At 45.8% G+C, this 15461-nt stretch overlaps 1 protein-coding gene across 1 annotated transcript in view; it reads right to left on the reverse strand.

Moving 5' to 3' along the window:
• Window positions 1-15461, reverse strand: part of PSD3 (pleckstrin and Sec7 domain containing 3) — a 115578-nt gene that overhangs the window by 77273 nt on the left and 22844 nt on the right. The window contains exons 3-4 of the mRNA XM_066568969.1: window positions 12025-13093; window positions 10224-10604 (exon numbers count right to left, since the gene is read on the reverse strand). Of these exons, the coding sequence (XP_066425066.1) occupies window positions 10224-10604; window positions 12025-13093 (1450 nt within the window). The remainder of the gene's footprint in view (window positions 1-10223; window positions 10605-12024; window positions 13094-15461) is intronic.

Consider the following 15461-nt stretch of genomic DNA (forward strand, 5'->3'; position numbering starts at 1 on the left):
TGGTATTACTCAGGAAAAGGCTGACGTCTCTTCTTACTTTCAGCGCTTTCCAGGTCCATCATTTTCCCTTCTTACCTCAGTTTACTAATCTGCTGAACTCAATAATGTAATGTTTGCCTCCCTCTGTAAAGTGCTTATAACGAATTCTAATCAAGAGCTAAGAGCAACCAAGGCTGAAAATAGGTCTCTCTTCTGCAGTCTACAGTTTCTATACATAAGAATCCACAGCAGCATTACCATCAAAACAGTGCCAAGAAACAGCTTTGTGATGCAAATCAAGACTGGACATGGATTTCTCATGCAGCTTTATTCTTTATCACATAAAAATAAGAAACCTCCACTGAGAAACACAGGCTGAAAAATGCAATAGATTCTATTCCCCCTAATCCTAGATTCAAGGCTAAAAGGGATTGTAATGATGTTGCTGGTAATTGCCTGTCCAGCAATGGCTGCTGATTTTTATCTAGAGACACTTACACTAATCTCTGCTATCAGAAAACACAGAAAACAGAAGCTACAAAAAAACTCCAGACCTCTCTAGTATCACAGCACATGAGCTTTGGCCAGAAACTAGGTTTATAGACCGTGGTATTTCTGTCCCCAGCAATGCACTTCTGATGCATCCTTTCTCCTTCTGTCAAAGCATCCCCACACCCACACGGAACGCACAGAGGCTGTGACCACCATATCCAGCAGAAATTACAGGAATTCGATAAGCAGTGCTGTGGTAAGTGCAATACTTTCTAACAGCTCTCCAAGCTGTAGACTCTAAGCTGTGCCAGGCTTTCCAGCTTTCCTGCAATACACTGTAACTGCTAGGCATTTCATACTGTTTTCTTCACTTATTCCATTATACACCAGTTCTACAGTGATTTAGCTCCCAATGCCAAACTATCTCAATCTTGCCATGCTCAGAACTCAGCACACTTGATCTGTTTGTGAATATTCTAGATTCATTTACTGCCCGCCTCTCCCATTCCAGGTCCCATCAAAACTGAAACTATACACAGTAATGTTTGAAGAATGGCTGCAATTTCCAGAAAAAACACAGCAAGACCAGTAACATAATGATAATGATACAGGCATCTCATATCTCAGTGGTCCACCCTCCCAGACAACTAAGCTTCAGGAGGAAACCCCAGTCTGAGTGTGAGTTTATGATGCCTTAAACCTTGGTATGCTCTTCATTTTGTAGCAAATCCATGGAGAAAAAAATCTTTGCTTCATCCCAAGGAAGAAACACCTATTAGCATTTTCCTTTAAAGAGTAAAGGCACTGAGCAATTGGCCCAGCTGCTAACAAAGAAGTGATGTTCAGAGTTGACACTGAGTGGCAGGGTGTGACAATTCAGCCTAAGTGCTGTCCTCATTACAGCCACTCCAGTGATCCCAGCTTGCCACTGCCTTTCACTTTTACCAGACTGATGCACACCATATGCTCTGTGGCACATGGACTCCCCTGGATGCATGTGTTTCTTCCCCAAGGAACACTAATTCATCTGGCATACATGCCTGGAGGGAGTGCACTGGTTGCACCAATTGCAGGGGAGCTTGGATTAAGACAGGGCTGGAGCCTTCACAGACTTTTTGGAAATAGAGCAGGAGGGAACAGGAGGAAAACCAACTCTTTCTCTCAAACAAATGTGCATACCTTTAACATCAGCTTTACTCCAAGACAAGCTGTGTCAGGGATTTGCCAGCAAAACACATCAGAGCAAAATGCAGCAATGATTAAAAGTAAGGAAGGGTGGAGAGACATTCTGGCATACTAAAGCTAGGGCCAGAACCAATGTTATTTTCAAGGGGTACGGTGTCCACTGGGGAGCCACACTGAAGCTGATAATCACCCACTGCAGGACAGTGTTGGCCCTGTTGTTTTAAATGCTTTCACTCCAAGCCTTCTCCTCCTGGTTCTGAAACAGGACAGCATTCCATCCATAACCATCAACTCTGTCCATGAAAAGCATGCTCTAATACTAGTTCAACAGGCTCTCAGAAGGGACAAATCAGAAACAGTCAGGTGCCTGCGCCCACTCCTCCGCTCCACCCTCTATGTCCTGCCCTGTGGAAATAAATCCCTGGTCTGCAACCCTTTGGAGAGATGTGGCTGTTCAGTGAATGATAGATATCCTTTCACATTTCAGAGCAGACCAGATATAACCAGTGGTACAGTCTACACTTGTTTAAAAGGACCTGTAAAGCTGTGCTTGAACAGCCCAGCTCTGAAAGGAGCAGGCCCACTGAAGAAAGTGAAGAAATCCCGGTACCAGTGGGACGTGATGACTCAGTTCCTGCTACAAATGACCCGACCACACAAACGGGCAGGGAACTGCTGTGCTGCAGTTTTGCTGCAGCTCCAAACCAGCTTCTTCAGGGCCAAGAGAGAGTGAGCACAAAAGCACTTCAAGCAATGATTTACCTTGCCAGTTACCTTCAGCGCCAGGGCTCATCCAAGATAGGTCATAGGAAGGAGAGAAAAATAATAAAAAAATAAAAATAATGCCCTTTCCTAGCAGATGACTCAGTGTGCTATTTTACTCCAAATGGTTTAATCAGCTTTGAAGTCCTACGTATGGATTTTCTTCAAAGACATGCTTTGAAGTAGATCCCTCTTTGAGGACTGACACAGCTGCACTTTGCTGCAACTCAATTCAGTGGGTGTCTCACAAGCACAGCATCAGCCAGGACATACAAAGCGAGGACGATGTCCATAAGCCAGAGTAACCACCAAGCATCTATTAAAAAGTACCTCAACCTTGTCACATCACAGGGAGAGGAGCAAAGTTAAAAGTAACAATCCCTGTAATCCCCTATTGGTTATCAATAAAATACATATGCAAAGTCAATTTCACAGGCTGAAGTGCATGCTGCTGCTCAAAAATAACCTCTTCTTTCCTGTAATAATTTGTCTGTTTCTTTCATTAAAATAATTCCTACTGATTGTAAAAAAGGGAGCTAGCAGCTAAAGCATTCAGAAAACACCATTTCTGTAGGCTTGTGTACAGCAAATGCAATTGTCATTACAAGATCACAGCATTAGAACAAGAAGTCCACCACATGCAGGGACAAGATTGCAGCCCTTCCAAGAGACAGCACGTACTTTATTACACAGACATGCTGGCCCACTGCCACCTGAAGTACAAATGTCTTGCTAAAAATACTTCAGGTTTGATTCCATTCTGACCTTAGGCTTCATACATCGCTATGGCAAGGGTCAGTGCTTGCAAAGGGACACTCACCACATTAACGTCACCATGCCTAGAAAGTGAAAAACTGGTCCTCTCCACAGGGGGTATCCAAAGGCTCCTCCCTGCAGTGGATATTTCTGACATGCATAGACACATAGACTGGTCTCTTGAAAGCATGAGGATTCTCCCATACACAGAATCTGATCCACCTGCCCCAACAAAAATAAAAACCAGACCCAACAAATGCACTGCATACCTATGACCTTGCTGAGAAAACACTCAGTCCTACATGTTTCGGGAACCCTCAGGCTCTCCCATCAGAGCCCACCCACTCCAGGTATCAAGAGCCACCAACCCTGTGTTCAGCACCCACATAACCCTCCTTCCCTACAATGCTCCTGGCTGGGTCCTCCAGGATAGGACCAAGACTGGGAAGATATCAGAGGACTTTCCCCCCCACCCCCATGCTTGGGCTTGGTTTAACTGTTGGGAGACTGGCTCAGGAAAAGCATATTAACCAGGGAGCTGGTCCAGCTGGTCCTCCCTGGCAGGGAGCAAAACAGACGCATAAAAATACATGTTTTTACACCTTTCAGTTCAGGCTTCAATGCAAATGTGCAGATGAAGCATTGAGCACTGGCACTAGTATCACACAGGAGCTTTATACTGAAACCATGCAGCAAAATGAAACACCTGTCCTCAAAAAGAACAGTGAATAAAGAAAAAAAACAACAAAGAAAAAACCACTAACCAACCCACAGCTCACCCAGCTGTGTTAGCAGGGAGTCTGCATGCTCTGTGTGCCCTGTTCTTCTCCACCACTGCTCCAGCATCACATCCAAAGACATGCATGCCTCCCTATGCCGTCCTACCAGCTGCCAGGCTCTGTCTCTCCCTATCCCAGCACACACACACAGGAAGAAGAGACTTAACTAGCAATAATGTGGAGAGGTCTTGACTAGCAGCCAGTCGTGGCTAATAGATGAGATGGCAAGGCTGCACTTGGCTAATAGATGAGATGGTTCAGAGCCGGCAGAGACGCCTCGGTTTTGGTGAATCAAGCCTTCCTGACCTAAATGGCTTTGACTTTAATGGAGATGTGCCAACAGATGCCAGCTTAAAGGCTGAGCTGCTGACAGCTCTATACTGAGGCGCTTTGTGTAGCAAACTGATCAGCTGCTCCACTTTGGTTTTTTCTTTTTCTCTTCTGTCTCTGTCAGCTCCTGGATTTTTGTTGTGTTTGTTTTATTTTCAGAGGAGGCTGGGAACTGAAGAGGCGAAAAGTCAGCAGCCCTTTTTTTCCATAAAACAACAGTTTATTTAGGAACTAGAAGCAGCTTTACAAACTCTCACTAAACTACTGCTCCAAGGACCTCATTAGCCAGAGTAAAGGCAAACTCTGTAAAGCGTATCTCCAGAGCCTTGATAAAGTGATGACACTTTTCTGGAGGGAATAGCAAGGTGAACAGTGTAGCACAACATTTTGGAAGTTACTAGGCTGTGAAATAACAAGGCAAATCCTCAGCTATCAAAATGTCAGTGGTGACAGAAATTTACCCTATGAACTGTGCCACTTCATCTTTACCTGGATTCAACGTACACATGTACCAGCATATTGTGGTTAGCAGCGGCCCAACAACTCACAGAGGCATTAGCCCATGTGGCTAATGTAGAGCCCAGCAAATGAGCTCCAATGCTTGTTTGCTTGCTCACCAGCTGCAGATGCATTTGATGCATTTGCTTTTCTAGGACAATTACCAACACCATCCCTCTGAATAACTTTCCTTATGCTGGGCATATGGTTGGCAGCAAATACAAAGTACCATGTTCTCACTGACCTATGTCTCCTAGATTCCAGATTCTGCCATGAGCTGAGGCATGTCTGAAGGTGAAAAAACATCCACTCGCAAAAAACAGGGATCTCAGCAGATTTCACACTAAATGAAAAAATTCAACTGGGTCTCAAAGTGAATCTTCAAAGTGAAAAAAATTCTACTACACCTCCATCAGAAAGACTAATAAAATGAATGTATAAAGGTTACATATTAATTTCCAAGTACTGAGTCTTGTAACCACATGGAAAAATCAAATACAATCTACTTTGGACAAAAATACCAGTGTAGAAACTGGAAACCAAAATTTTAACTGGCATGCAGTTATTCATAAACTGGGAAGAGACTTAGAGAATTGACTCAGAGAGAGGAATCAAAACTGAATTTATTTGTCAACAAAGTTTATTGTCTTAAAGAAGGAATAAGCAGGGTGCCAAGTAAGAAACTGCTGGAAATTACCTATACACAGAAGAAAAATATCCACCATGGGAACTACTACAAGAGGCCCCAACAATTAAAAGTAACCTGGTACCCATGAATTTCAGGCTACATTCTTGTGATTTTATTTTGAGAATTGCCAGATTGCTTTAGGGAGTTTGTTTTCTTCCCCTCTTGAATACATATGCAACTAAATTTGTGTTTGCATCTCTAGGAAAAAAAAAATAACAGGACTTGCAGAATTTGCTGAGCACCAGCAGTTTTTTGAAGATTATGGCAGGTGGCAAATATTTAGCATTTTTGAGGATTAGGAGTTGCAATACAGACTTTTTATTTTCTCTCTGGATTTACAAAAAATCTTGGGTAATGTCCTGCCAACAGAAACAATACTTCCCAGGATAACAGGAAAAGGCACTTATGGCAGGGAAAAAAATGCCCTAAGTTTTTTGTTGTTGTTTTGTGAGTTTTTAAAAATTTATTCTGACTCCAGACTACAAAGGGAGAGGGAATGGAAAACCTGCTGTTAAATGTGCAGTATAAGAAAACACTAAAAAGAAGTCTAGTCCATAAAGTCTGGAAGTATAGAGATCATCATAGACATAATTTTACACTTCGCATTTAGTCACACAGATGCTTTTTCTGGTATACATAGAAAAAATAACTCCTTTTCCCCTCAGGTATATCCTACTGCTTTGGAAAGTAAGATATACTTATTTTACCCACTCTTTATCCAAGTCACCCCACTCTGACTTAGATCACCAATTTCAATCAATTTGCAAATGATTACACCTAGTCCAGGCAACGCAAATTCAGGCTCAGTGACTTGGCAGCAGCTTGCAAACAGTTTTCCTTACTGCCTCTAAAAGACTTAACTCCCAGATAAGAAGGCTGAGCCTTGATGGCCTTAACACAGCCCACTGGCATGGGAAGGGAGGAGTACAGCACCTGGAGCATGGGTGTGGCAGCGACTGCATGCCTCTGTAAGGATAACAGAAAGACAAGGGCACCAAACACGCTCCAAATGCAACGTCCTTTTTTAAATTACAAAGCTTCATTACACTGGCAGCCAGCGGCTCAGCCTATTTCATGAGGATCCCATGGTGCTCACATACACAGCAAGGCTGTCGCTCAGCTCTGAAACCTCACACACTACCCCTCCTCCCTCTGTTCTCCGACCCCCTCCTGTGGAAATTCAAGGCTACTTCAGCTGCAGATTTTTTTTTCCCCTCAGTGGGTTAATCACTACAAAACGACAGAATATTCTGAGTTGGAAGGGACACAAAAGGATCATCGACTCCAACTGTTAAGTGAACAGCCCACACAGAGATCAAACCCGCAACTTTGGCATTATTAGCACCATGCTCTAACCAACTGAGCTTATCTCAGAGAACTGAAAAAGAATAAACTCCACCCCAAAGACATGAAGAGTCCCAAAAGAAGGCAAGTTGCACACCCTTCTCCCTCAACCATCCCTCCTCCACTGGCCAGGCACAAAGGGCACATAAGCTATGCCAGGAAAGGGCTACTTGCAAAAGTAAGCCTGCCTGCTGTGCAGGAAGACCCAGAGGCTGCTGACATCCCCCTACCCTAAGGAAGCATGGCAGGTGGCTGTCAAAGCAGGCAGGTCCATCATACAGTTCTTGCCAAGACTTACTGTGTTTAACCACGGCCAGCAGCTGACAAGGAGGACAGCAGGAATGAAATCTTCAGACACCTAGGAGCTCATAGGATCTTGTAGCCTGCAAGCCTCTAATAATTTTTTTCCTCTTTTTTTTTTTTCAGTTTGAAGGCATGTGACCGGCCCTCACATACCAGAGTTGACCCCTCCCAAAGCCAGCAATTTCCTAAGAGCAGAGAAGGATGTTACCCTCCCGCTAATTCATTAGGAGGCCAGGCCATTCTTTATCCTTATGCATCAAAAGCTCACTCCCTGCGTGAGGTATGCTCTGGATCCCTCCGGACAGGGGCAGAAGGGGCTATGGTGCTCAGCTACTTAACAGGAGGGCATGACCACGGGAGCCCCGGCTCCTCTTTTCCCAGTTGGCACACGGCTTTCAGTTTCCAGGTGAAAAACCACCAGCTCTTTGCTCTCAAGTCGGCCATCCCCTTGTGCTCTGGGCCAGGACTGCTCGTGTTTCACACTGCTTCCCCAGTTAACTAGCGCTGGTACTTGGAAGCATGCTCCCTCCCAGACACTTTTTATATCGCCGAAATACCACGGCACAAGGCACTGCTGAGATTTTGGTTTCGGTTTTTTGCTCGCTCGGGTTGGCAGTACAGTTTCCGGAAAAGGCGAGGGGTCTCATGCTCCATGCTGTCCCGCACTGCCACACTACCCTGCTCCCAAATCCCCCGCACCCGAAACCCGCCCCGCTTCCCTTTTCACTTGCCAGTATCCACATGCCGAGGCCCCACAGCAACCCCCACCCCTCTGGGAGGGGCTTCTCCCGCCGCTCTCCTCCAGGCGGGGGGCGGCGGGAGCGGGGAGCCCCGACCGGGCAAAGCGCCGGGAGCACCCCGGCGGCACCGCGCGGGGCCGGGCAGGGCGGGCGGAGGGCTTGCCTCCCCCCACCCTCCTCCTCCGGGAGGGCTGGACCACTGCGGAGGGTGCCCCCGCTCCTCTGCAGTGCCAGGCAGGCACTACGCGTGAGGAACGGCAGCCCCAAGCACAACCGCAGGCTCATGGCACTGTAGGAAACGAGAGCTTCAGCAGCAGGCACAGAGGCACCACACAGGCATCGCACAGGCAGACTTAGGTAAACCTAAATCTCGGATCTCAGGCAACACAACCGCGCGCGTTGAAACTCCCTGAGCCGCCAGGGCTTAGGAGAGGAGGCTATTTCTGGTTCACCTGAGCATCACCATGACACACCGCCTTGACCCCTCTGCGATAAACCTCCCGCTGTCCCCAGCACGCACACACTGCTTCTCACCCATGAGCTCTTTACACCGTGATTCCCCACTGGCTACAACAAAGTAGTACTCACGACCCGTCAGTCGCCTGTCAGTCACCACACAACATACGCGCCTGGTGCAATACAACATGATATTGGAATACCGAAGGAGGAAGAGTGATGTTAGCTGTGAGATTACTGTTGGGAGGATTACTCGGTTGGGCATACTCGTGGCTAGCTATCTTGCCGTGGTGACATTCTCTACTGGCACGTACCTTAGGTGAACCCTTGAGACTTATTCCTAAACAAACTAGGAACACTCTTTTTTTTCTTCTCTGTTTTTTTTTTTAATTGAGGAAAAAAGTATTTTAAACATCTACTGCTAGTTTATCAGTATGGCTGCAAATCTAAACTAAAATTAATTCCAAGTGAAATCCACACTAGGCAGGAGGCACCTGAGATGTGACTCATCTAAGCACACCTTATCTTTGTCATAATTTCTGTCCTGATGAGCCAATGTAGGCCTTACTTGACAGTATCTTTTAAATATTAGATTCTGCAACTATAGGGTAACAGAATCAGGATCTGAATGTGCTGCTTGTTCTCCCCTGTCCAGTTTTGTCAGCCTTTGGTTTTGCTGTAAGTCAGGAGCTGCAAGTCTCAGGAGTGACCTCAGTTTCTGGCTCCATACAGGTTATTGCAGATTAGCAGTCACTTATTGCCTATTGGCAGGCACCATGCATGCACAAGATTTAAACACCTGTCTTACTGTCTGATTGAGGGAAAAATATTTTAAACTCATAACATTCTTCTGCCTGCTGTTTTAAGAGCAAACTGTACCTTAATCCATAAAGCTATCAAAACTACTTCTGTTCAAAGGACTTCTTTCATTTTAGCACAAAAGAAATAGAACAGATAAAAGATCTCCCACCTTTACTCCCAGGAAAGCTCTAACTAGACTAGTCGAATCTAAGGAAATAGTCCTAGGATTCTTAGATAACATCCTGTCTCTGGAGGATGAAGACCAGAGGCATCTTTGTCACTCACAAGGTCCTTCACCACTTTGCAGGTGTGTTCATCTTCACCACTCTGCTCTTAATTCAACCTCCCACTTTGTCTGTGTCTGCCTTTCACTATCCCCACTCTCTTTGACACCACACTCTAAGAAAAGTTTGCACATCGAGTGATTTTCTACAATTGTACAGTACTTTCTGACCACTCAGCCTAATTTTTTACTTCTCACATGACTCTTTCTTTTAATAGGCTTTCTCATCTCTCCTTTTACCTACCCAGAAATTATTAACATTTTTGCAGTGCTTGCTCCTCTTTCAGTAAGTGCACAAACAAAAGAAGCAGCTAACCTGTGAATGTGGTGGGAGCAAATTCTCATCCCAGCAGAAGTAATGTTCTAAACTCCCACTGGCCTCAAGAGAGGAAACACTGTGACAAAAGACACATCTTTAACATCCAGATCACAAACTGCATTTGGACAACTCATTTGTGCACACAAAGTGTTACCACTCCTAAAGCTGCTGCCAATAAATTCAGGTAGGCACTGTAGCTGAACAAGGTTCATTTGTAACCATAACTAACTCCTCCATAGACAGGTCCCAGAGATATGATAATACCAGACAGACTTTTATCAACACATCAGCATTGCCTCATAAACCTTCATAATGTATATTTGTCACTCTTCTTATGAATGGCAGGTTTGGATGGCTCATTTCTCTCCTGCAGTCACCCTGGAAATTACTCTCTGTAGAAAATTAGAAGTGTTAAAAGAGGCAAAACTACACTGTGACAGTACACTGAAGCAAAGAGAGGTTGGGGAAAAATCAGCAGGCACACAGAAAGCTCACCCACTACTTTTACCTTTCCAGATGAGGGACTTCTGTGACATCTCCTTTGAAGAGTGTTTCGCTTACACCCCTTAAGCCATTGGCGATTCCTTCACCACATCCCTTCACCTCCCTGTCAGGCACATCTGTCTGCCCCACAGCTGATGTCCTATCTAAAAACTGTCCACCCTCCTTCATGCGCTGCTGGATCATGGGAGTGAGTGGCATCTCAAAGCTGAAGTAGCTATCAGGCTCCGAGTACAATGTCTCCAGAGATTCTGCACTGTAGTACAAAGATGCATTGTCTAGGATGTTTTCAAACTGTGAGCTGTACAGATCAGTGGAGACGTCAGAGTGCCTCTGCCCAAGGAAATCTTCATATCCTCCTGTGGTGGCTTCCCGCTCCTCCACCATCCTGAAAATTAACCAGAAACAGCTCATTTCAGTTTGGGGGCAAGGTTTAGACTTTGGGCAACTGTTCTCACTTTCCGCCTTTCTGAGCAGAAAGGTCAATGCAGCTTTATGCAAGAGAGGGCATTGCAGGTAAAATGCTGGTTTCTCCTTGCACTATTTCTCTTTATGACTGGCATCATCTCCCTCTCCAGGGACATAGAAACAATTTTCTGGGTAAAAGAAGAGGGCTGGGAAACATCCCAGTATTGTCTAACAGATCAGCTGCCTATGTGCAAAAGAGAAAAGCACACACAGTGTGTAAGATCTATCCTAGCACCGGTGCCAGGCCAGAGGCTGCACATGTTGGAGATGTTTATCCCAATGGAGCCTCTTCTCCTGAAGGATAATTTGCTATCTCTGCAGTCCTAGGACTGGGGTCTTCAGCAAAAAGCTGAAGGAAATCACTCCAAAATGCAAAGGAAAGCACGTGCAATTAAAAATATGGAGTCTGGGGAACCAGATTTGAAGGGAGAAGACTCAGCCTGCTTGCTGATGCAAGGAAAGGTATACCATCCCCCTGAAGAGTTTTCTTCTCTGATGCACCAAATACTGTGGGGCTTCTCAACATGCCAGAGGTTAGAGTAGCCAGCCCAAGTAATCCCCTGCACTGGCAAAACTCCACAGATACAGAGGTGCAGAGGCAGGAAAGCCTCCCTTGTAGAGATGTTGTCTCAGCAGCACACAACTCTCCAGGTCAAAGTGGGCATGGTTTGCTTGGAGCGTACCAGTGGAACCCTTTGTTTTGTCAGAGATGTGCATCAGGAAAGAAAAGCAAGCAAATCAGGATACAAAGCAGCACGCCATTCTTGCAATATGTACTGCTAAAATGATATAAACACAGATAGACAGACAGACAGGTATTATCTGTCTCTCAGACAGATAATATAGAAAGCACATATTGTAACATTTATCCTTCTATTATCTACATGGCCCTGGATAAAATGTCTTTATTATCCAACCATTCAGAGGTTGTCACACTGTTTTTGCACAAACTGAATGAAACCAGAAAATCTGTTCAGGTGCGTATGGCCAGGCTTGCATGCCAACTGTATTTAATTACAGATGTCCAGATCTCAATTACACCTGCTACAGATGCTTCATCACACAGACATCACTATGCAAACAGAAAGACTTCTGATCTTTATGTTTCAAAACCTGAGATGGACAGCAAACTTCAGTAAGATGGTGTGAAGTGGCTTCAGTACCAACTTCAGGCACTAGCTAACGACCAACCATGTAAACCAGTACTGTAAACACCACACCACAGGCAGCAGACAAATATTTGCTGCTTCTTATTAGCTCCTAAGCAGGTAGGCACAAGCCACATGCCTAGACAAGAGAACCCCTGCCTGATCCCTGCTCCCCTCTTAGCACCAGCTCACCTGCCCTGGCCTCTTGCAAGCATAGCCATCTCCTCCTCATCACAGTTCTTCCTGCCCTTCACAGAAACTTCATCCTTCCTGCTTTCTTTGAGCAGTGGTAGAGGAGTGGCTCCAGAAGCAGCAGGTTCCAGCCTTGTGTCTTCACAGACCTCACTCCATGCACTGTCTGGCAAGGAAAGCAAGGCTGGGGAGATCATTGGTGACACAGGGTGGCTGGATGTTTTGGAGAATGCCTTCCTCTCCACAGACACAGAGTCCAGCAGTGAGTGCTTCTTTCTTCTCTGCTCCTCAGCTTTTTGCAGCCATAAGATCTCCACACCTTGAAATTCTACATGTTTACTCACAGCTGCCTCTTTAGCAAGCCTTCTCTCGGTACCTGTTTGCATTTTGTCTTGACTGTACTCTGAAAACTCCTCAAAACGTGCCCCCCTCTCCACTCTGCTGACTGCTTCCAGGTTTGTCACAGATGGCTTGTGACAGCTTGGTTCCTGAGCTGCGTGGACCTCCTCTGCTTTATTACTTATGCCTTGTGAGGATTCAGACTGCTTTTCTCCAGCCCGTACTGAAGCCAGATCTTTCTCTATGATCAAATACTTTTTTTCCTCAGCTGTTCCTTCAGATGGAAGAAGCATGTCTGAGAGTTTTTCTTGGCCTGCTGGAACTGGCTCTCTGGCTGCCTGCACATTTTGGCTGCCAGTAACACTGTTTTTTTCCATTTGCGTCTCTGAATCGAGAGAAGTATTTGCTCTTTCTTGCACCTTTGTTGCTTCTAGCTGTCGAGAGATTTTCATGATCTCTGGCAGATTACCCATGGGTTGCAAACCTTTTTCTGGGGTGTGAAGCTGCACTGCCCCTGCATCAGGCCTCAAATTACCAGCAGGAGCTGCACACTGAGGAGCAGGCCTGACACGGTGGGGACTGTCCCGTCTTTCTGGACTGCGTGTCACAGGCTCAGCCTGGCACATCGATGGAGCCGATGGTGCTTGTCTGCTCGACTCTGCAGTGCCATACTCTGGAAATTCATTGATGATGGTATGAGGTGGCAAACTGCTGCTTCCACGGCCACTACCTGCAAAGTAAAAGGAGAGAGATCCCGGATTTATCTACCACATGCACAAAGCAAAGAGTCTGATCTCTCTCCCTGGCCTGCTCCTAATAAGACGCTCTCCCCTGCAGGGCAAATACTTCAGTTTAACTCACTTCTGCTCTCACACTGCAGTTATCCAAAGCTGGTCCTTTTACATAGGAGTTTTTGGGCGGCCCTACTTCGGGAGTCTGCACTACAGAGGAAGGAATGCCAGAAATGTCTGCTACACTTCACAAAAGGTCCCAATGGCACGTGAACAGTCTGAGGCCTCAGGCCAGGCCACAGGCCAGGCCATAGGCCCAAGAAAGCAGAGATTCAGATGTCTGACATTCATCCACAGCATGCACCACCCATGATGGTTTTACTTAAAAAAGACACTACACATGATGGTTTGATGCTTTCAGGTAATTTGCACTTCTAAAGGTGAAACACTGGGAAGATAATCAGCCACACCTCTTATGTTCTATAGCCTTGGCAAAAGTAATTTGCTAAATGACAAAGTAATTAATGAGCAATTAAACTTTCTGCCAGCACTACCCTCTTCCTTTAACAACTCAGGTAGCTGAAGTTCATGTTGCAGTGATGGATACATACCCAGCAATGCACATTTCCTACTGCAACAAAGTACACTGCTGCAGAAAAACTTTGCTACCCCTCCCTTCCTTGTGCTTTTCCAACTGATGTAAACAAAGCAGAAGCAAAAATGGGTGGTCCCATTTTCCAAGCGCCAAGCACCCAGTAGCTCCCATTGTTTCGAGGTAACAGAGAACCATCTGTCCAAAGGGACCTCAGGGATCACATAATGACAGATAATTGCCCACCTTATATCACAGCCCAAAGCGGAACTGAGCTCTTGGGGGAAAAAAACCCCAAAACAACAATTAAAAAGCCAACCATCAACAGCTGCATTTGTCCCACTCCTGTAGGGAACAAAAACAAACAAACAAACAAAAAAAAAAAAAAACAAAAAAAAAAAACAAAAAAAAAAACCCACCCCACCACCAACAGAACAGCAACAAAAAAAAACCGAACTGACCTGGAGTATAAAAGTGTTTTAAATCAAACTGAAGGGTGGCCAGACCCAAACACCTACTTTGAAAAGCATTAGAGGTGACAGCTCTGAAACCAGACACCAACTTGAATTTGAATGGTTTGGTCCCAAGATGCACCTCTAGGTGCTGCACTGCAAACTAATCCCCATCTCTGCTCCAAGTAGGCCGGCCAAGGTCTGTTTTTGAGGCAGAAGCCATGTAGCTGTGGTTAATGACAGGCTGAGTTCAAAGTGAAAGAGAGGATAATCTAACACAAGTTCAGAACCACATTAATATGGCTATCTATGGCTTGTTAAGGTATAGGTATATGCATCTGCCAGTATATCCCAGTATATCTAGCCACAGGGAAAATACCACACACTGGGAGTAGTGCGTGATCAAAATGACAGTCTTGGATTCTGCCAAGCCTCAGAATCTTCCCCAGTGGGTTCTCCAAATGTCTCCATGCCATTGACTTAATCACTATATAATAAAAATTCTGCTTCATCCAGAGACTTGGTTGCTGTCCAGGACAGTGACTGGATAAAGCTTCTTTGCTGCAAGGTCCCAGGGAGCCGTAAGGAGCAAGGACGCCCTGTCCACAATTGCATCACCAGCCCATGTTCACGCAAGGTTTCCAAAACACAGGTGTGGGGGAACCCACAGTGCTTTTCCTTAGTGTCTGAACCAGAAGACAAAGAGTCTCCTTTGCACACAACTCAGCCACACAGTGCTTGCGTGCATCTCAAGCCATACTTTCCACGGCACAGGCACTAGGCTGACACTGTGGGGCACTTTCACCAGGACAGACTCACATATGACAGTGATGTGCTGTGGTTACAATGTCCTTACATCTGCACCAGAAAAACTGCAGGCAAGCAACCCCAAGCTGCTTTCTCACCCCACAATCCTTCTCTAATGCAGAAGCTTTAGTGCTTGCTGCTCTCTCAGCATGGTCTAGAGGAGGGATTTCTTAGGAGAGGACTAATAGGGAGCGTGTCATTATAAATGCTAACATAAACCCTTCTTGGTGGAGATATCCACCCACAAGCTATGCTTAGTGTGTGCCCTCAGCATTGTGGGACAGCACTTGGCCAGGCCACTGCCCAGGCCACACACTCTGACTGTCTTGCATGAAGAAAGGGAATACATAGTGCTCCAAGAGCTGGGACCCCCCATGCCTCACTCCAATCCACACATCCCGCCTTGTTGGAAGGAAGCCTGGAGCATCAGCCCCGGCCTCCTGTGGGGCTGGGAGGCAGCCAATGTGCTCCAGAGGCCAAGCCCTAACAAGGCACAGCACACAGATCCTGCCAAGG

This window comes from Molothrus aeneus, chromosome Z (genome assembly GCF_037042795.1).
Source record: "Molothrus aeneus isolate 106 chromosome Z, BPBGC_Maene_1.0, whole genome shotgun sequence".
Lineage (NCBI taxonomy): Eukaryota > Metazoa > Chordata > Aves > Passeriformes > Icteridae > Molothrus > Molothrus aeneus.